Genomic DNA, 23,235 nt, shown 5'->3' on the forward strand with positions numbered 1-23,235 from the left:
ATGCAGCATGCAAAAAGGACCTTCAGCTCAACTGTTCCATGCTGAACATAGCATCCACCCTACTAGTCCCAGCTGTCCAATTTTTCCCATAACCCTCCAAGCCGCTACCCTCCACATCTCTATTGATATGCCTCTTAAAAGTTGCAATTGCATCCACCTCGACCATATCCTCTGGCAGCTCATTTCAGGTACTCACTAACTTCTGTGTAAAGATTTCTTTTAAATTGTTACCTTCTACTTGTATCGATACACTCTAGATTTGGACTCCCCAGCCCTGGGAAAAAGACTATGACTGCCCACCTTATCCATATCTTTCACGATTTTATAAACTTCTGTGAGGTCACCCCTCATTCTCTTGTGCTCTGGCTATAAAGATTTCCCATAACTCAAGCCCTCTACTTCAGGCCTTCACCCACTCCATCTTAACAATGTCTTTTCTATAGCAGGGTGACCAAAACTGTATATAATACTCCAAGAGCAATCTCATCAATGACTTCGATAACTGCAAAATATTGTCCCTACTTCTAAACTCAATGCCCTGACTGATGAAGGCCAGCATGCCAAATGCCTTATTCACACCCCATCCCAGGTCCCTCTATTCTGCAACATTTGTCAGTACCCTGCCATTCATTGTGCAAGTCCTACTCTGGTTTGACTGCTCAAAACGCATCACCTCACAATTAACTAAACTGAAATCCACTGGGCATTCCTTATCCCATCTCTCTAGTTGATCAAGATCTCTTTCAAATCCATTGTAACCTCTTCACTATCAAGATGACCCCCAATTCAGCATCAATGGCAAACTTGCTTATCGTGTCATGAACATGTATATTCAAATCATCTACATGAATAATGAATGACAGAGAACTCAACACTGATCTTTGGGACAACCCACTTGTCACAGGACTCCAGTTGGCGAATCAAGCTTCAACCATTACTCTCTGCTTCCTATCATTGAACCAATTCTGAATCCACTCACTAGCTCCTCCTGAATCCCATGCGACCTAGCCTCAGATCAGCCTGCCATGTGGGACAGCATCCACAGCCTAAGCTTCATCAATCCCCTTATTAATCTCTTCAAAAAACTCCAGAAGATTCATCAGACATGACTTCTCAAGCACCAAATCATGCCTGGCTATTCCTAATCAGGCCACGACTATCCAAGTTATGATAGATCATGTCCCTCAGAATTCTCTCCAGTACCTTCCCTACGACTCAAGTCAGACTCACAAGCCTGTAGTGATTAGGCCTGTCCCTGCTACCCTTCTTGGACAATGGAGCAACATTGGCAACCCTCCAGTCAGCTGGATCATTACAATTAATGTAACATAAGAATTGTTTAGGATCATCTTCAACCCTACTTGCCAAATCAATCTCATACCATCATTTTGCTCTCCTGATTTCCCTCATCTGGTCTTAAACTTTGAATATTTGTTGAGGGATTTGTTCACACCCAGCTGCCTAAATGCAATAGATTCTTCCTTCTTTTTTTCCTTTCCGGAGCTTTGATATCTCTAATCAACCAGGGTTGCCTGAACTTGTTATATCTACCCTTCATCCTAAGAGGAACAGGTTGCCCTGGACTCCTGAATGAACCCTCTTAAAAGCCTCCCAATTGCTTTGCAGCTCATTCTACCCAGGCCTCAATTTCTTCTGTTCCAGATTCCCATATTCCTCAATTCCCTTAGCTTTCAAAATCCATCTATCTTCTTTCTAAATCCCTCCAACCATTCAACCTCCACAAACTTTAAGGGTACAGAATTCCAGAAATTCACCACTCTCAGACAAGTAATTCCTACACACCTCAGTGCAGCTTTATCTTGTAACTATGTTACTTTTTCAAGACCCTCTCATATGGGAACATCTCAACATCTACCCAGTCGTGATCCCTTAGGATATTTACAAGCTCAAATAAGATCACCTCTTATTCTTCTAAACTCCAAAAGCACAAAGATTCAACTTATTTGCTGTTCATAATGGAACCCATCAATGTGCAAAATTTTAGTGAATATTTAAGTACTTTAAGGAGAACTAAATGATTGTAATAATCAAGATTAAAGTGCTCAATGAAATACAGAATTGTTTAATTTAACATAAATTAACAAAAATGGGCAGCATGGCAGGGGAGTGATTAGCAGAATGCTATTACAGCATCAGCAACCCGGGTTTGATTCCACTGCTGTCAGTAAGGAGTTCCCTGTCACCACATAGGTTCTCTCTGGTGCTCAGTTTCCTCCCACATTACAAAGACATAAGTTAGTTGGTTAATTAGTCACGAATGTAATTGAGTGGCACAGGCTCTTTAGGTCTGAAGGGCTGGTTACCATGCTGCATCTCTAAATTAATTCATTTCAAAGTAGATAATATTTTGAAATATTAATGGAAGAAACTATGTATTTTTTAAAGAGCGATCAGATTATCGACCGCAGATGCATCTAGTTTGCAAATACTAGAAATTTCATCAGCTCAATTCATTTCCCCAAATTGTGGAGAATGAGACAAAAAGCAGCACAGTTTATGCTGCCCACACAGAACAACTTTGTGATTTCTCAAGAAAACTATGCAAGCTAAGTTGTTATTTGTTTCATAAGATAATAACTACAAACACGTAATCATCTGAGACATTGATGAGTCAAACTACCTTCATAAGTTTTCTATTTGAACAACATAATTGTTTCTCCTTGGGGAAACCACTTAGAATAAATGTCACTGGAATAAAGACATTACAGGCAAGACACACAGTCATTATTAGCTTATCAATAACAAAAGGATTTTTGAATTCATGATGGACTCTTACTTAAGAGTAAGAATAAACTGAGTATCAGTGATGGTGAGAGGGGAAATGCAAACTATATGCTGATGTTTTGCCAACTACTTCGTTAGCAAATATTAACGATGAGATGACTCGTGCAAAATGCATTTTCCCATCTGTTTTGTGATTTGGAGTAAGCTCTGCAAAAGATGTTCTATTCAGGTGAAACAAACTTATCTCAACATGCAAAGCAACAAAGAACACTTAAAGAGGGTGATTTAACTTAGGGTGGCCTCATGCAATTATTATCATGTGAAGGTAAAGTTTGCAAAGGAATGAAGGATCAGAGGTGAACTGGCTTCCATGGGAAAAGCTTATCTACATGTGTTCAGTGAAAAAAACAATTACGTCACAGCACTATATAGCTAATGAAGTGCACTGCTGATTATTTCCAAGTACAAATTCCAAAGCCCAGAAATACCCTGCAGTACACTGCACAGAACATGACGACAGAAACCTGCATGCACAAAACTGATGGGAAACTGTGCTCTTAATGGCTGGCCAAATCACAGTTGCAAAAGCAGTGGAGGGGGAAGTGGATGGAATCGTTGAGAGCTCATCAAGGATATGGTAGAGGAAAAGAAATATTAATAAAGTCATGCTCAACTTAAAGGGAACTAAGCATCAGATCTCCACATTGTAGAACAAAATATCTTTCACTTCTTTTTCAGAAATGCTGCTATAAACTCACAATATTTGAAATAACACATCCAATTCAAACAGGAAAGAAAATCAGAAATTAAAAACAACTAGAAAAGTGAACAAGCTAATGTTCTAGCAAATTGTCTCATTAATTTTTTTTCCATTCAGAAGCAGTAAAGAAATTGCAAGTCTTAACTTTGTTTCAAGTTCAAGCACATTCATTCTTCACAGATTTAATACAGTGCCAACTTTACTTTCTAATTATTAGTATAACAACAGAACTAGGTGGTTCTTCCCGTACATTTTTTATAGTTTGATAAACATGGCATCCAATTTGGCTCATGGGTTAAGATAAACTCATTGTTGTGAACTCACTCACCCTTAATCAAGTAACTAAAATCTCATCATGTATACTGTTTTCAAAATACTGAAAGGCCTAGATAGTGGACTTGCAGAGGACGTTTCTAATATATATAGATAGATAGATAGATAGATAGATAGAGAGAGAGAGAGAGAGAGAGAGAGAGAGAGAGAGAGAGTGTGAGTGAGTGAGTGAGTGAGTGTGAGTGAGTGAGTGAGTGAGTGTGAGTGAGTGAGTGAGTGAGTGAGTGAGTGAATGAGTGTAGGACAAGGGGGCACAGAGGAATCTCTTTAGCCAGTGGGTCGTGAATCTGCTGAATTCATTGCCACGGACAGCTAGACATTGATTATGGGGAAAAGGCAGGATAACGAAGTTGAAAGGGAAAATGATGGGACATTTAAGTTTTCCTTAGACCTTTTTTGATATCATCATTTTCTGGCTTGATGCCTGTATCTGTCGGTTATAGGCTAGTTCAGCCAAGATCGAGTGGTATAGCAGACTCAATGGGTTGAATGGTTTAATTCTGATCCATGAGTCTTGTGGTCTTATTTACAACTGGAGGCCACTACACAGCGAGACACTAATTTTACCATTTGATTGCGATTTTATAATTAAATCAAGATGATGGAGGGAGATGGGGAGAGGGGAGAACTGTTTTCCCCCGTTTGTGGGACTGAAACGTCAATTTACTATTATTGAACTTAATAGAACTTTTGAATTTAATATTATTATTCAGGCTCATTAATATGCACAGGGAGTCCATAAGTTGAGTGTTCAGAACCTGGAAATACCCTGTATGGTAATGAATTAGGCTTAATTCTACACCTCTTCAAGAATGACCTATGTTCAAAAAGTTTGACCAGCACCTTCAAAGGTTAACCAACCAGTGACAGAACAGATTTTCTTGAAAAAGGTTAACACCATTTTTTTAAAATGGCAATGCTTTATTAACAACTACTGAGAATCCATTGTTAGAACAGAGTTACAGAGTTGCCAACATTCTAAGATTGCCCTCGGTGGTTCCAGATAAAGATGAATTTAAGTTTATCATAAAATAATTTGTTTTTTTATTGTGTGCACTTGACTATAATTCAAGAGGAAATATAACTCTGACTGATCAATAAGAATCCCCAATCTGAAGAAGAGTTTGTCTTCTTTCCAATTAGTGGTAAAGCCATCACTCCAATAGGATTGACCAATGGCAGAAACAGGATGGTTGTGGGTGGGAATAAATGCTGATGCTGTTGCCAGCCAAATTGGGCATGAAGGATTTTCAACATCTTGCCTTGGAACAGTTCATAAACTGAGCAGCTGAAGCATAGATGTTAATGCTGAAAGTGCAAAGTTGAGCTTTAAGATCTGGCTTAAAATGCTATCAAGCAATCGATCTCACAACTGGAGTAAACATCACAAAATAGATTTTTAATCAAGTCATTCACCTGCTAAAATATTTGAAATTAGAGAAAGAAAACTGAGTGATTTGTTTAAAGTAAGAATAAGAGATCTCCATAATCTACCTTCTCTTTCTTCCTCAATTTGCGTCATCCTTAATTCCATGACAGTCCTCTCGTCTTTGGCAGGGCTCCGCGCCGACTCAGAAACCATTTCTTGCCATTCAATCAGGCGGCTCTGCAGCTCCTCTGCACTCCCAGATTCACTTGTCTACAGAGACAACACACACAGTACATCATCATCCACTCATCTAACTGGGCAATAAGATCCATGTTGATGCAGATAGAAACACAAGCAAGTGGCCATTAGCTAAAAAAGTAATGATTCTGTATGTTTGCCCCCGGACATATTCGATTAGTATTATAGAAAGTTAATTCTAAGTTTAGAATGATGCAGTAATACACTGAGTGATGTAATTAGTTAATTGTTTCCTTCTGTTTTGCCACAATAAGTGGGAGAGGGAGAGTGAGAGAGAATGTATGTATGTATGTAGACACAAACACACACACATAAATATACACACAGACATCTTTATATACCACTGACTAATGTTATGAAATGTTTTGTTTTGTTGTAGCTGTACAGTGCAAGACATAAAGTATTACTATACGTCACAATAAATAAATAAATAGTGCCAATATGGGATAGTGAGGTAGTGTTCATGGCCCATTCAAAAATCTGACAAGTTGCATCTCCATCTAGTATGGGTACAGCCGAGCATCAGGCCAGAAGTCCCTACAAAGGACTGTGAGAACGGCTGAGAGGATCACAGGGGTCTCCCTACCATCCACTAGGAACATTTATCAGTAGCACGGTATACACAAGACTTTTGGTACTATTAAGGATCCCACACATCCATCCAGCAGCATCCCCTTTGACTTTCTACCATCAGACAGGAGACTATATATCATGAGACCATGGATTTGCGCCTTGGAAGGTTTTCAGGGCGCAGGCCTGGGCAAGATTGTATGGAAGACCAGCAGTTGCCCATGCTGCAAGTCTCTCCTCTCCACACCACCAAGGGAAGGGCACTAGGGCCGATACAGCTTGGCACCGGTGTCGTCGCGTAGCAATGTGTGGTTAAGTGCCTTGCTCAAGGACACAACACGCTGCTTCAGCTGAAGCTTGAACTAGCGACCTTCAGATCACTAGACCGATGCCCTATATATATATATATATATATATATATATAGGAAACTTATTAGCAAACACTAAGTCCTTACCATTTAAAATTGACATGATCAAGAAAAGGACTTGAAATCAAAATCATCAAGATTTGAATCCAAATTTTCAAAAGCTTCAATGCAAACTGTGCTTCTTAATGTTTCAGTGCCAGAGTAGTTAGTGATTAGCACAACGCTTTACAGTACAGGTGACAAGGGTTCAATCCCCGCCACTGCCTGTAAGAACTTTCTACGTTCTCCCCATGACTGCGTGGATTTCCTCCGAGTCCTCTGGCTTTCCCCCACAGTCCGAGGACGTACCAGTTTGTAGATTAATTGTGATTTGTCCTATGATTCGGCTAGGATTAAATTGGGGAATTGCTAGACGGCATGGCCTGAAGGGCCAGAATGGCCTATTCTGCGCTGTATCTCAGTCAATTAATAAATGCCTGAATCAGAATCACGTTTACTGGCATATGTTGTCAAATTTGCTGTTTTGCAGTAGCAACATGGTGAAATAAATATTAACAAAAAAGACCAAATTATATTTTTAAAATATGTATATATAAAATTTAATTAAGAAGTAGTTCAAAAAGGGTAAAAATAGAAAACCAATAAAACATTATAGGAGTAGGAATAGGGCACCCAAGCCTTTCAGCCTTAAATGTTGTTCCATATGATCATGGTCTTAATATTTACCCAATCCCTATAACTCATAACTTTCCTGTATTACAAAATTATAGCAACTTTACCCTTGAGGATTCAGCAGCCATATCTCTGTAGGGTAAAGAATTTGAAAGGTTCTCAATCCTCAGCAGACATTCCTCTTCACCCCAGCCTTGAGGACAATCCTTATCCTTAGACCAGCTTTAGACTCTTCTGTACAGGGAACCAGCCTCACAATCTCTATACAGTACTATCACTCCCTCCCTCCCGCCACACCCATTCTAATCCTTCACCCACTCTTACCTTTCAGTGAAATGATTCTCTATACCCCAGAGAATTGGGAGTCAAACAACAGCCAACGTTCTCATCTCAGGAATCAGACTTGTCAATATACTTTCGAGTTCTTCATAATATTATCATTATTTTTTAAAATAATTAATAGTAAAACTCTTCAAAATAACTCACTAAGTCTTGGAATCCTCCACAATTTCCTCAACCCCATGAACTATATGACTATTTAAGATCCAAGGTACGTGATTATCCATATAGAAATCATTTTGTGTGGAAATTAGCCTCCAGCCCATAAATACAGACAACAAGCCAGGAAATGACAATGGTAACAGAAAAGGAAAAAAGAAAAACTTACTTAAATATCCCAGTTTAAAAAAACCAATAAGCAACAATCAAATACATAAATTTAAAATAATTTATTGGCACAGGTTGAGGCTATTGAATCCATGCTGCATATGCACCCTCGGAATAAAGGACTGTAATACAGGAAAATAAAATGCAACACAAAGAAGCCTCCCAACCTGGGAAGTTGCTCGTTTGGCAACTTGTTCCAGATCTGCTTGCATTTTCTGTTGTTGCTCCTCATATAATTCCAATTTTGCTAGAAGCTCCTCTATAAGAAAACACATACCACTGTGTAAATATTGAATTCAATTGACTTTATTACTTACATCCTTCATATACATGAGTAGTAAAAATCTTTACATTACATCTCCATCTAAATGTGCAATGTAATTTATAATAAATATTATGTACAACAGGATAGTCAATATAACATAGAATTAAGCAGTCTGATAGCCTGGTGGAAGTTGTCCTGGACACTGTTGGTCCTGGCTTTTATGCTGCGGTACCATTTCCCAGGTGGTAGCAGCTGGAACAGTTTGTGATTGGGGTGACTCAGGTCCCCAATGATCCTTCCAGCCCTTTTTACACACCTGTCTCGGTAAATGTTCTGAATAGTGTGAAGTTCACATCTACAGTTGCGTTGGGCTGTCCGCATCACTCTCTGCAGAGTCCTGCGATTGATGGAGGTACAGTTCCCATACCAGGCAGTGACGCAGCCAGTTAGGATGCTCACAATTGTGCCCCTACAGAAAGCTCTCAGGATTTGGGGGCCCATACCAAACTTCCTCAACCGTCTGAGGTAAAAGAAGTGCTGTTGTGCCTTTTTCACCACACAGCTGGTATATACAGACCACGTGAGAAAGAATAAACGTAATGTAACCGAAGTCATACCAGCCAACATACCATTTTGTGCCTTAAAATCTTGCAGACAATTCACTTCCTGCTGTAGTTCTCCTTTCTCTTCTTCCAATTCAACCACTCTATTTTTGAGGGCCAAATACTCTTGATAAGAAACTCCAGTCTGGGTAGAAATAAATATAGCTTTGACTATAATTGTTTAAAACCAAAGGAATTTCTACTCAATGACAGCCACAATTCAAATCAAAAGAAATTAAATATTTTCCAAATCATCTTTACATGCTTAATATTTGCACCACTGCTAACCCGACCCTATCTCAACCGTTTTGTAAATCACTTTTCCTGCATGCTTGCATCAATTCCATGTCATTCACTCATCAGGAAAACATTGTTACTACACCAGGCAATAACTACACTCTGTTAGACCAAAGAAAAGGAATATCCAATACATTGAAGAGAATGTTATTTAAATGAAGGAGAACGGAATAGTAGGCTATGCCCATAGAATTAAATGAAAAGGAGTGAAAGGAACTTAATATGAAACTATAATCAAATGAAAACCTCAGTTTAGTCTATATAGGCTGTTGCTGTGCTGTTCAACCTAGCATTAAGAGTGATGAGTCGGTGAAAGAAATTTAGATCCCAGGAAAGCATTCCTTCATACTGCTAAATAGTATCCACAGGTTACAGAACTTGTAGTAGAAAAAACAGCATTTCCCACAATGCTTCAACTGCGCATGGAACACTACTAAAATAACTTATTATAAGATTAAGTCTTTTCATTTGTCTAGGAAAATTACAAACAGATTGATCCCAGTCACCAGGTACTAGGTTTTTTTTATTTGTGTTACCTGTGCATTTTTCAGATCCTCTTCAGCTTGCTTGATTTTTGATTTGGACCAAGCTTTCATTTTCAAGAATTTGGCCTCGGACTTCGCAGCCTCTTCTGTTTTAAGCTTCACTTGTTCTTTAAGAAAAGAATTAAAATAAATTTAATGATATGAATTCCATGGCCAAATAAAGTACTCCACATCTCTAAATGGCAGTTCAGAACAATCAATGAAAAATCACAAGAGTTCAACTATTTACCTGCAGTTCAGGCCATAAAATATCAATGTAATTCCTACAGTTCAGTAAATAGGAAACAAAGTCAGTTTTGAAGTGGTGACCTAAAGAATAATTACTCTTTGCAAAATATCTACTGCTGGAAAAAAATAATAGGTTAATCTCATCACAAGCATGTTTCAAAATCTTCACAACAGAAGGATTTATGAAAATAATTCAAAACTTTTTTTGAGAAGTACATTTTAACAAAGCATGTAGCATAATATATTAAATTATGATAGTCATAAATACGGTACAGTGTTTTTACCTAAGGTGGAAATGTCAAATACAGAGCACAAGTTTAAGGCAAGATGGGGAAAGTTTAAAGGAGATTTGCAAGACTTCTTTTTTTAAAAACACAGAGTTTTAAGTGCCTGGATTACCAAGAAGGCGTTAGACGCAGATAGCAATGTTTCAAAGGCATTTAGACCAATGAACAAACAAGGAACGTGGACCATGAGCAGGAAAATGAGATTTAGATTGGCACTGCAGACAACACAGAAAAGGTGGGCTAAAAGGCCTCCTGCACCGTACTATGCTTAAAAAAACACTTCATTTGATACTTTTACTTTTAGTCATCTGTGCAGTCCAACTTTAATTATTTCATTCTTTAGTTACTTCTACTAAGTTTGACTAATTGTTTTTTTTTAATTTTGCTGAGAATTTTAAAGTTGTTGACTCACTCAAATGGCTAGGGAATACAAGTGCCTTTTGCTTGAAACAGAACTACCAACAAGCATCAGAAAAGGGGAAGTTCTCACTACTGCGCGTGCTGTGGCTACACCACTAACCACAAATTCAAGGCATTTTAACACTCACATTAATGCCATCAGAACAAAGAATTAATTGTTAAACCTGGGCAGCACATAACTTTGAATTAAGAATGCTATTTGTCAGTTACACTTTTCTATGCTGGATGTGCTTAATAATTTAAAATGATTTTGTGTAAAAACTACAGGTAAAGTGGAAATTTGTGATTACACAATGGAAGATAAGTGACAAGAAAAATTGGAGAAAAGCGAAGGCATTTGATTTGATGACTGCTCATAGCAACAAATTGACATTAAGGATTAATCTAAATAAGGCAAGCCAATGATTCTGGTAATTGCTCCCCTTCTGTCCCTTTCCTCTCTCCTGGTGATCTCCTGGGCCTCATTACGTCTCTTTCCCCTTTCCATTGACCTGTCACCCATATACTCCTTCCACAGCTTCCCCTTTCCTTTATTCCAGGTTCCACCTTACTTTTCTACCAGATTCCAACATCGTCAGCCCTATGTTACCTCTGTTCATCACCCATCACATCTCAGCTTTTGCTCTATTCCTGTTCTCCTATCCTCTATCTGCCCGTCATCCCTCCTCATCTGCATCCACCCATCACCTGCTAGGTTTTGCTCTTCCCTTTCCCTCCACTGTTTTATACTGGCAATATCCTCTCAACTTTTCAGTAGATTTGCACTTACACGTGACTTATCCTGACACCCAAGTGTACCAAGTTGCCCACCAGCCAATGAAACATAGAAACATAGAAAATAGGTGCAGGAGTAGGCCATTCGGCCCTTCGAGCCTGCACCGCCATTTATTATGATCATGGCTGATCATCCAACTCAGAACACCTCCCCAGCCTTCCCTCCATACCCCCTGACCCCCGTAGCCACAAGGGCCATATCTAACTCCCTCTTAAATATAGCCAATGAACTGGCCTCAACTGTTTCCTGTGGCAGAGAATTCCACAGATTCACCACTCTCTGTGTGAAGAAGTTTTTCCTAATCTCAGTCCTAAAAGGCTTCCCCTCTATCCTCAAACTGTGGCCCCTCGTTCTGGACTTCCCTAACATCGGGAACAATCTTCCTGTATCTAGCCTGTCCAATCCCTTTAGGATCTTATACATTTCAATCAGATCCCCCCTCAATCTTCTAAATTCCAACGAGTACAAGCCCAGTTCATCCAGTCTTTCTTCATATGAAAGTCCTGCCATCCCAGGAATCAATCTGGTGAACCTTCTTTGTACTCCCTCTATGGCAAGGATGTCTTTCCTCAGATTAGGGGACCAAAACCGCACACAATACTCCAGGTGTGGTCTCACCAAGGCCTTGTACAACTGCAGTAGTACCTCCCTGCTCCTGTACTCAAATCCTCTCGCTATAAATGCCAGCATACCATTCGCCTTTTTCATCGCCTGCTGTACCTGCATGCCCACTTTCAATGACTGGTGTATAATGACACCCAGGTCTCGTTGCACCTCCCCTTTTCCTAATCGGCCACCATTCAGATAATAATCTGTTTTCCTATTTTTGCCACCAAAGTGGATAACTTCACATTTATCCACATTAAATTGCATCTGCCATGAATTTGCCCACTCACCCAACCTATCCAAGTCACCTTGCATCCTCTTAGCATCCTCCTCACAGCTAACACTGCCACCCAGCTTCGTGTCATCCGCAAACTTGGAGATGCTGCATTTAATTCCCTCATCCAAGTCATTAATATATATTGTAAACAACTGGGGTCCCAGCACTGAGCCTTGCGGTACCCCACTAGTCACCGCCTGCCATTCTGAAAAGGTCCCGTTTATTCCCACTCTTTGCTTCCTGTCTGCTAACCAATTCTCCACCCACACCAATACCTTACCCCCAATACCGTGTGCTTTAAGTTTGAATACTAATCTCCTGTGTGGGACCTTGTCAAAAGCCTTTTGTAAATCCAAATATACCACATCCACTGGTTCTCCCCTATCCACTCTACTAGTTACATCCTCAAAAAATTCTATGAGATTCATCAGACATGATTTTCCTTTCACAAATCCATGCTGACTTTGTCCGATCATTTCACCGCTTTCCAAATGTGCTGTTATCACATCCTTGATAACTGACTCCAGCAGTTTCCCCACCACCGACGTTAGGCTAACCGGTCTATAATTCCCCGGTTTCTCTCTCCCTCCTTTTTTAAAAAGTGGGGTTACATTAGCCACCCTCCAATCCTCAGGAACTAGTCCAGAATCTAACAAGTTTTGAAAAATTATCACTAATGCATCCACTATTTCTTGGGCTACTTCCTTAAGCACTCTGGGATGCAGACCATCTGGTCCTGGGGATTTATCTGCCTTCAATCTACCTAACACCACTTCCCTACTAACATGTATTTCGCTCAGTTCCTCCATCTCACTGGACCCTCTGTCCCCTACTATTTCTGAATGAAATACAATGAAGTATTTGTCAAGTATATCTACTAATAAACTATGGGAATAACAGCAGTCAAATCGTATACAGCAATGTCCCACGAAGGAAATGATCGTGACAAGGCCATTCGGCAAAAATACAATTAAATAACATGCTCTGCATAACGCCAACTACATTGCTCCAATGCTACAATATTTTGAGGCAAACCTACTTACTGTAATGTAAAGAAAAATTAGAGTGCAAAATCTATGGCCTACCAAACAATCAACATGTTATTTTTGAGTAATTACCTTCCAATTCTTCAATCTTTCGTTTAATGGCACTGTCTGCTGTACCAGTTGCCTCAAGCATCACAGGAACCTCACCACAAAGCTGTGAATCCTTTAACTGTCTCTGTAGCTGTAAATTATATTGTTCCTTCTGAGATATTTCCTCATCATGTTTCACCCCAATAGCACGCAACTCAGCGTTGTGTTTCTCTTTCATATTTTTCAACTCTGCCTCATGTCGCTCCATCAGATCTCTGACCTGGGCTCTCATAACATGCTTTTCAGCATTAAGCTTAGCCTCAAGGTTGTCCTTTTCTAACTGAAGCAGCTTCATCTTTGCAATCATCTCCTGAAAAATTCAAAAGAGAAAAGTTAGACTAACAGCAATTTTATGAATCTTACATTTAAAATAATGCAGCTTTCCAAAGTAACATTAAATGTATGAAATCAATAAGTCAAACAGATAAGCAAGAAAAAATGAATCAGTACAGCACAGTATAAGCCTTTAATCCCAAAATGTCACGCTGACCCTTTACCCTGCTCTAAAATCAATCTAATCCTTCCCTTCCACAAAGCCCTCTATTTTTCTCTCATCCACAGGTCCCTTAAATGTCCCTAATGTACCTGTCTCTAATACCACCCCTGGCAGCGTATTCCACACACCTACAGCTGTGTGAAAAGCTTACCTCTGATTACACCCCCCTCCCCACCCCCTCGGTATCTTCCTTCAAAAATGGAAAGTTACACCCCCTTATATTACCCATTGCAACCCAGGAAAAAAGGTCTCCCTCTCTCTGTCCACTATATCTATGCATCTTACTTTAAATACATTTACTAAGTCACCTTTCATTCTCCTTCACTCCTAAAAGAAAAGCCCTTGGTTGTCAAAATGAATATTAAATACCGATAATGTCTAAAGCAGTTGTAGGGAAAGTGAAGAACAATATGATTAGATCAGTATGTCGTACTATAATCTAAAGTTTATATGTTGTTAACAACTAATAGCATATCACTCCTGATCTTGGTCACAACTGAAATTATTTCGTGATACAGATCCACAGTGCCAGCTAGCTGCTATAACCAGACATTACAGTGCTGAGAACTTCCGCAAAGATTCTATACTATAATCGGACTGAATGGACACTTTCATCATTTACAGAAAATATTTGGTATGGTAATATACAAAGAAAAGAATTCAATCATTTTTTGTTTATGGATTTGTTGAAGTTGGTCCCTCTACTTTAAACTTACGGGTGCAACAGAATCACTTAGCCAGCAAAATGCAAACATCTTTTCCTTTAATATTAGATTCACAGAACAGCAGTAATGATTCCTTTACCTTTATCTGCTGGTCCCTCGCATCAAGCTCTTTCTGCAGAACATCTACAACTTGAGTCCTTCCCAACAGTACTTCTTCCTTTTCATGCAGCTTTTGCTTGAGGGCTTTCAACAACTGAAAAAAAGAATCAATTAAGTGATAAATAACTCCAAAAGTTTCAAAAATTCCAACACAGAAAGGGAATTTTCACACAAACAACACTTGTAGTTCTAATTCACTAATAAATTGTGCCTTTTTCCCACACCTCAGAATTAAAGGAATTAAAATGTATTAATTAAGTTGGGGGTAAAATCTTTAGTTTACATTCCTTAGTATCTACTTACCAAGTTACATCAAGGTGCTCTCTGTCTTGATAAAGTAGTTTATGTTATAATGTCAATAAAGAAGAAGAGTTTGTCTATTTGTTTTATCAACAGTATTGTCTAGTATAAAGAAGCTTTTAATGTTTACCAATCAAAAATATGTGACTGCAACTGTTGAAATTCATGTGTAAAAGTATACTGGACAAAAAAAGTGATGCTATAGATGAGGGAATATTTCATAAGATTCACCAGACTTCATTGAGAGAAACTGTAATTAATTCATACACCACAGTAATACCCATTGCAGAACATAATGTGTGCATAAAGAAAATATTCAAGCAACTCCATGATAACAAAAATAAAATTGGATAAGCAAACACTATGTATACTAGGCAACTTTTCTTTGCAACAGTTATGTAGTTTAGCTGACAACTCTTCAAGACAATCATTTGTACAGATCAGATATGTACCTCTAAAACAAAATTCATCTCCCCTATATGGTAAGGCAAAAGAAATAGATTGAAGTAAAAAATAAGGAAGAGACCAGGTATTAAAGTACTGTATTGCCTCATTGTTTTACAGGACTGAACCCTTATTTTTAAACAGTGACCCCTGCTTTCTACAAGTAGTAACATCTTGTCTTCATCCAACGTGTCATGATCTCTCAGATTATATATTCTAAATCAAACATTTAATGCATTTATTTGTTTCCATTTTAATTCTGAAAGCATATTTACCTGGTCAAGATCAGCACTGGCATCTGATTTAGCAGCCACAAGAAAGAGCTCCTGTTCATGCTTCTGCATCTGTTCACTGAGCTGATTCTCCTTTGATTGAATCATTTCCTGAAACACACAAATCTGAAAGAAAAAATCCATTATGAGGTTACAATAAAAGGGATAAGTTTTGCTAATATGAGTTACACCAGCAGAGCACAATGACCAGTATACATGGTCAAGCAAGCTGCTTGTGTTGAACAACTCAGCACCGACTGTGCAATAGCAGAATCTTTCTTTCTATCAATACTGTCCATTAAATCAATTAGTTGCACGCCAGATACTTAGAAAACGTACTCCAGATATTTAACACTATTAATTCCAAGTGTAAACAAATCCTGATAATTATGTGCAAAATGCAAATGACATCTGATCAGCTGTGACCAAAAAGTAACCCAGGGCAAATTTTCTTACTTTTTTCTTGCTGAACAGTCAATCATACTAAAGAATTGGAATACACAAACCAAGAAAAAATATGTACTAAATTAACTTTTAAAATATCTGATAGAATATTCAACTCTTCTAGGCATTCCTTAGTCTCGTGAGACCATAGATTTGCACCTTAGAAGGTTTCCAGGGCGCAGGCCTGGGCAAGGTTGTATGGAAGACCGGCAGTTGCCCATGTTGCAAGTCTCCCCCCTCCACGCCACCGATGTTGTTCAAGGGAAGGGCACTAGGGCTAATACAGCTTGGCACCAGTGTCATCACAGAGCAATGTGTGGTTAAGTGCCTTGCTCAATATTCAATAGACTGAAAAAAACATAAGAATTAGGCCAAAGTTGAAATTTTCAAACCTGTTATATTTTCAAATATTTGTGTGAGAATTATGTTATGCATATAAATTAGCTTATTTTTCAAGGATATATTGCTAAATAGAGCTTTTGATTTTGTGTATAGTATATTATATCATGCTGGCATTTTTACTGCAAGAGTTTAAACTTTCATCATTAAAATCAGTTACCCAGAATTCCAATAAAGGTGGATTCAAAACAGCAATATTTGTCAGGGTGGGTTACAGAAAAATCTGTTATTGCCAATAACATAATAAAGTAACATCAAATGGGTAACCATAAAGTAGCCTCAAGTTAAATTTAAATGATGAACGGTAACACCTTCAAAAACAGAGGCAGATTTCAATGCATGATTCAAGCTGCAAAAACAAAAAAAAACAAGCAAATGGTGGATATACACTTTTCAGTGTCAGAAGATCAATGAAAAATTGTACTTCAATTAGAGAATACTTGCACTCACATTTTTCATGTACATTGCTTCTTTCTCTTCGTACTGAATTCTCTCTTTGTTCAGCTGGTCCTTCAGAATGGTTGCTTGTTCTTGGAGAAGGCTGAACTTTTCCTCGCTCTCTTCTACCTTTCTGGTCAGACTATGAACCATTGACTGCAGGTCACTGACAGATGTTTCTTGCATTGCATCCTGTTGCACCTAAAAGAGAAAAAGTAGTGTTTACAATATAGATCATGTAGAATATACTTGGTTATATCTACAGTATGGGTGGCAGAGTGGAGATCCTTCTCTTCCAAAGGAGGTGTAAGGCATTCTTTCCCTCCACTTGCCTGCGAGTCACCCTTGGGGCAAGCGGTAGACGATCTGCCGATCAGTCATCTGAAGCCACAGGAGCAGGTGGTTGATGATCGTATGAGCAGCTGGTGTGTATCATAAGACATAGGAGCAGAAGTAGGCCATTCAGCCCATCCAGTCTGCTCCATCATTCAGTCATGGGCTGATCCAATTCTTCCAATTAACCCCACTCCCCTGCCTTCTCACCACACCCTTTGATACCCTGGCTAATCAAGAATCTATCTATCTCTGCCTTAAATGCATCCAATGACTTGGGCTCCACAGCCGCTCATGGCAACAAATTCCACAGATTTACCACCTTCTGACTAAAGTAATTTCTCCGCATCTGTTCTAAATGGACGTCCTTCAATCCTGGCCGTGCCCTCTTGTCCTAGACTCCCCTATCATGGGAAATAACTTTGCCATATCTAATCTTTTCAGGCCTTTTAACATTCAGAATGTTTCTATGAGATCCCCCCTCATTCTCCTGAGCTCCAGGGAATACAGCCCAAGAGCTGCCAGATATTCCTCATATGGCAACCTTTTCATTCCTGGAATCATTCTCGTGAATCTTCTCTGAACCCTCTCCAATGTCAGTATATCCTTTCTAAAATAAGGAGCCCAGAACGGCACACAATACTCCAAGTGTGGTCTCACGAGTGCCTTACAGAGCCTCAACATCACATCCTGCTCTTATGTTCTATACCCCTAGAAATGAATGCCAACATTGCATTTGCCTTCTTCACCACTGACTCAACCTTGAGGTTAACCTTTGGGGTATCCTGCACAAGGACTCCCAAGTCCCTTTGCACCTCTGCATTTTGAATTCTCTCCCCATCTATATAATAGTCTGCCTGTTTATTTCTTCTACCAAAGTGCAAGACCATACACTTTCCAACATATCACAAGCCCTGGTTATGCAACCACTAACGCCAGGCAGACAATCTCATAAGAGTATTAATAATGGCTGGGATTACATGTCTTGTAAAGACACTGCCCAGAAGAAGGCAATGGCAGGCTACATCTGTAGAAAAACTTGCCAAGAACGATCATGGTCATAAGACCACAATTGCCTATGTCATATGACACGGCACATAATATGGTGATGATGTTGCTATCTACAGTAACTACCACATTTGGACTAAAATACATCACTGTTGATGTCGATATACGCCAGACTTCTCAAGCCACAATGAAAGTAAAGGCAAACTTGAAAGTAACTTTGTACAAATATACAGTTACAATAATTATGGACAAAGTAGCAGACATGCAAAAGTTGTAATCCTCACAATTTTATAGTTTATTTCAATTAGACATTTCACAATCTAACCTGACAATAGAAGTTGCTTGGTATCTTTTAATCTGCTTCATAAGTTTCCCTTGGGTTGGTGCTACAAAAGTACAATGTGTCATCACTGTAAGACTATGAATTTGGACATTTCTTTTAGTTTTCTATACACCCATCTTCTTTCATTGCTTGTTTCCTTCACTTCTTAATCATTATTCTACAAAGTGCTATTTTTCCATTACTTATAATTTCATTCGATAACTTATTTTCCATAAATTCCATAATTTATTTTCCATTAGTTCCACGTTACTTTTTAAGCCTTTGGCTTGATCATACCTAAAAATTCTCTTCAATACTCAAACAATACTTTCCTTTAATCTTTAAAATACTGAAAACCTCTTATGTAGATTGAATATTTTCTGTCAAGGTTACGTTGTATGTGGTGCAACTCAATGTTGACTATCTTCAAATACAAAACAGAATTTCACTCAAATGTACACAAAAATTAAACCAGAATTCTAAATACCACACAGCCTACATTAAAAACGTGCAGTCATTCAGCTGGTTACAAACAGAAAGTAAATTCACTTGAATGAAATTCAATAACATCATATTTAAATAAATTGACATAGCAAATTTCTGTTAAGGTTCACCTTATTTTCTTCACCAGGCTGAATTATTTGTTGAGATGCATGACCAGAAGCAGCAGCTAGCTGCAGTTCAACAATGTACGCTTCTTTCTCAGCCAGTTTCATATCCTTCTCAGCAAGCATTATGTCCATTTCAGCACCACGCTTCAGTTGGGCTTCCAGCTCTGCAAGCTACACATCAAAAATAACAGACATAAATATAGAAAAAATACAGAAAGATTCATCCATTGAGATCTTTAAGCCTGTTTTGCCATCCAATGGCAATCCTTAAAGCCTTATTCATCCTCTCTCTCTCTCTATAACTTTTAATGCCTTTTGTATATGGAAACCTATTTATTGTGGGCTTAAAATACATTCCAACAGACTCGAGGACAAATTCCATCCTGGTGTTGCAAGATTATTCAATGGACCCCTTGTATGATAGAGGGACTGTAGGTCAATCAACGTTGTCATGGCTGTTTCACTTTATTCGTCTGTCTGCACTGTACCTTCTCGCTAAAAGCAAGAAGAATTCCAACATTTTTCCTCATTTTTGAACTGCCTTGATGTACTTATGTATGGAATGATCTGTTGGATAGCATAGAAACAAAAGTTTTTAAATGTATCTTGGTGCAACAATTACCAATTCTGTGTGAACTTGTCAAGTTCCCCACTCTCCAAGTGATTTTTTTTTTCACCTTACTTTGAAATGTCCTACCCCGTGCCTTCTGATTTTACTCCTCACAGTCAAGGGAAACATTCTCCCTCTATCAAACCTGAAAAGCCCAGTCAGAATTTATACGCTTCTTCGAAACTGGAATTAATTAAGGCCCATTTAATCCAATCTCCCCTCATACAACAGCAAAGCCATCTCAGGAAGCAATCTGGTCAAACTTCCTTGCACTCAGTCTGTGCTAAGGACAGTGGATTCCAGTTATTTGGGACACATCAGGACCAAAACATTTTGGCCGAATTAAGTGGCTGCTTCAATAAGCTGAAGTTTCATGCAAATAATTAAAAAGGTATAAAAAGGACAAAATACCATTTAAATAAGTTAAAAATAATGCATCTAAATTAGAACACTATTAATACTAATGTAGTGCTATAAAATTGTCTAATAGTTATCCACAGAATTCATCTGTGACGCTGCTGTGCTCTTTTGACAGTAAATGAACAAAGCCACCACAGACAGTGCAGATAATGCACTACCCTCATAGAATGCTTTTTACAACTGTATACTGCAAATCTTCATTTTCACTGTAACATTCAAGGTGATTGTCCATACCTTCAAATTATTCATACTTTATAACTGGTTAAAGTTGTGAAATTGTTTCATTTTCATTCCCACCCATTCTTGGCATCTCTAAGCCTGAATGCCTGAAACTGCAGTAAGTAAAACACTTCCGAATTGTCTTAATGTTTATTTCTCACCAATTATCAGTGACAAAAATCTGTTTTTTGAACACAAAAACATGCGACTGATGCTATTTCAAAACTATTCCCTCTAAGCATGTTATAGTATCAAACGGCCACTCAAGCGCACATGACTTAACACCAGTTAGAAACTGCTCAACACCTGTGTCCTGTCCCAACTAAGCAGCATGGTGTCCCAAATAAATGAAGGTAATCTCAACTATTTTCTTGATTAGTTATTCTTCTTTAAGATTTGTCCCAAATAAGTGGCTGCCCAATTAAACAATTGCCCAATTAACCAGAATCCACTGTATATATTTCTTTAGGCAAAGAGATGAGACCTGCACACAATATTCCAGATGTGGTCCCATGAAAGCCCTGTATAATTGTAATAAAACAATCTCAGACCGATATCTCTTGCAATGAAGGCTAAAAAACCACATGTTAACGTAACTGTTTGTGCACCTATATGATTGGTTTCAGTGACTGATATACAAGGACAATCAGAACTCCTTGTGCACCAACAATGCCCAATCCGTCACTATTTAAATACCGTGCTTTTCTAATTTGCCTACCAAAATGGCTAAGTTCATATCTATCCGTGCAATACTGCATTTGCCATGTATTTGCCCATTTACTCAAGTTGCATGAATTGCCTTGAAGCCTCCATGCATCCTCCTCAAAGCTCACTACCCCAATCTCATGCTGTCAGCAAACCTAAAAATAACTTGATTCCATCTTATACATGACAAATAGTTGATTTCTGTGATACCCCACACCTCCTTCTTACTCTTGCTACCCCGAAATTGATCCATTCATTTCCACTCTGTTGATCAGTTTTCAATCAACGTCAGTATATGACCCGAATCATACGCCTCTCAATTATTTGCGTTAATCTCTTATGTGGTACTTGATTAATGGCTTTCTGAAACATCATACTTTGTGACTTGAACAAATCCAACACAAGCAAACCAAGATATGAACTTTAATGAAAATTTTACCTTGTTCTTTAACTCCGTATCTTTTTTGGCAACCTGCGACTCCAACTCCTCAATCTTTTTCCTCAACATCAAGATTTTACCTCGATTTGCTGCTGCATGTTCCTGTTCGCCATCAGTGGATTGCTACATTTAAATAATAAAGGTGGTCAAGTCATCTGTTCTCACAAAAATAGCAATATTTATTCCTACAGGCTTCTCTGAAATAGTGTTTAAAGCACAATATCTATGTTAAACATGACAATTACAGCTAAAATCATAAGGTGATTCACTCGTACAACTTAATGTGTACAAGCCATCAGTCACATTCTCCTGACCCAGATGTTCTTCCCCTGTGGCCCCCCAATATGCTTTCTTTGAACATTTATCTAATCTCCATTTGAAAGTTTCTGCTGGATCTGAATCCGTGTCTTTTCATTCAGTTCATTCCCTAATCTAGTAAAGCATTGTAGTAAAAGAGAAATATCTCCTATTGTTTCCAATTTTAATAGAGTTCTTTTGTTACCAACCCCGCTGCCATGGAAAGTGCTTCTCCATCAAGTTGCTGTTTATGGATAAATTTAAATATGAAGCCATGTCCTCCAAATTTTAAGGATTATAATACTCAATGGAATTTCAAGGAATCTTCAGTTCTTACAGCACACCAGGTCACCATTAGGCATTTTGTTTCCTTTTCACACACATATTCCTTTTCTCTATTACAAGTTTTTATTCAGTGCAATTATACCACCCTTTTACACAGCACATAAGAAAACAAACTTGCATCCCACCTCTTGGCTATCATATCCTTGAATACAATTCATGTTGGCCACATGCCAAAAATGTCAACATTTAACTTATTTGTACAGTGCAGTTCTGGTAAAACATAAAAGCACATTTGCTAACTTTCAAATAGTAACATACAGACCCAGATTTATTTATCATGTGCACATCAAATCAAACTGTGTGTTGCTTGCATTAACAAGCAAAATAACCCAAAGATGCACTGGGGCAGCCTGCAATTGTTACCACACATTCCAGTGTTAACAAAGCGTGCCCATAATGTTTAATGCTGAATTTTGCTATGCCTGTTGTCCATTAGATTCCTCACTTGGAATGAGATTCAGGTAGCATTTGGAAAATTGCACACCTTGTGTTTCCCAGTGGTCTGCTCATTTGAACCTGAAGCAGCAAGCTGTTTCTTCAGATCTTCCAGCTGAGCTGAAAGTGATGTAGTCTTTGCCTTAGTCTGCAACTTCATCTTGGAAATCTTTGCTTCAAAAGCTTCTTTGTCCTCCTACAGTAAAATAATTACTGCAATATGAATACACAAACTTTCTCCTTTGTTTCAAAGTGCAATGTTACTAAGAAACAATTCTGAATCTTTCTCAGGACTGTGGTCAACGTCTTGACAAGCAGGATTACTGAAAGTTACAAAACTGAGAAAGGAAATGTTCATGAAATAAAGATGCCAATTAGATAAATTAATTATCAGAACAGATGTGAAAAATTAAATGATTACGTCTTTACTACCCTTTAAGACCATGAGCTCCAGTCCAAGGCTGTATGTTGTGTGGAAAAAAAATTGCTTCACCTTGCCTTTTATCCTATTTCCAATTAGTTTTGTAAACGTAACTTTGCTGGATCAAATAACGACAGCAGAAAAAGATCGTTACTTATCTTTTCACCCGTTTATTTCTTCGAGCTCAGCCAGCGAGTGAACTTGGACCCAACATCAGGGAGAGACCCTTTCTCATCTCCCCGGCCGTTCTACAAGTTCACTGCCTGATATCAGA

General features: G+C 38.5%; 1 protein-coding gene across 4 annotated transcripts in view; it reads right to left on the reverse strand.

Moving 5' to 3' along the window:
* Window positions 1-23,235, reverse strand: part of LOC140205285 (uncharacterized) — a 98,651-nt gene that overhangs the window by 53,614 nt on the left and 21,802 nt on the right. For all 4 annotated transcript variants that reach the window (XM_072272784.1, XM_072272786.1, XM_072272783.1 and 1 more), the window contains exons 4-14: window positions 22,590-22,736; window positions 21,464-21,586; window positions 19,074-19,241; window positions 16,809-16,997; window positions 15,519-15,641; window positions 14,480-14,593; window positions 13,162-13,489; window positions 9,442-9,557; window positions 8,636-8,753; window positions 7,909-8,000; window positions 5,333-5,477 (exon numbers count right to left, since the gene is read on the reverse strand). In XM_072272784.1, coding sequence (XP_072128885.1) covers window positions 5,333-5,477; window positions 7,909-8,000; window positions 8,636-8,753; window positions 9,442-9,557; window positions 13,162-13,489; window positions 14,480-14,593; window positions 15,519-15,641; window positions 16,809-16,997; window positions 19,074-19,241; window positions 21,464-21,586; window positions 22,590-22,736 — 1,663 coding nt within the window. The remainder of the gene's footprint in view (window positions 1-5,332; window positions 5,478-7,908; window positions 8,001-8,635; window positions 8,754-9,441; window positions 9,558-13,161; window positions 13,490-14,479; window positions 14,594-15,518; window positions 15,642-16,808; window positions 16,998-19,073; window positions 19,242-21,463; window positions 21,587-22,589; window positions 22,737-23,235) is intronic.

This window comes from Mobula birostris, chromosome 11, assembly GCF_030028105.1.
Source record: "Mobula birostris isolate sMobBir1 chromosome 11, sMobBir1.hap1, whole genome shotgun sequence".
Taxonomy (NCBI): Eukaryota; Metazoa; Chordata; class Chondrichthyes; order Myliobatiformes; family Myliobatidae; genus Mobula; species Mobula birostris.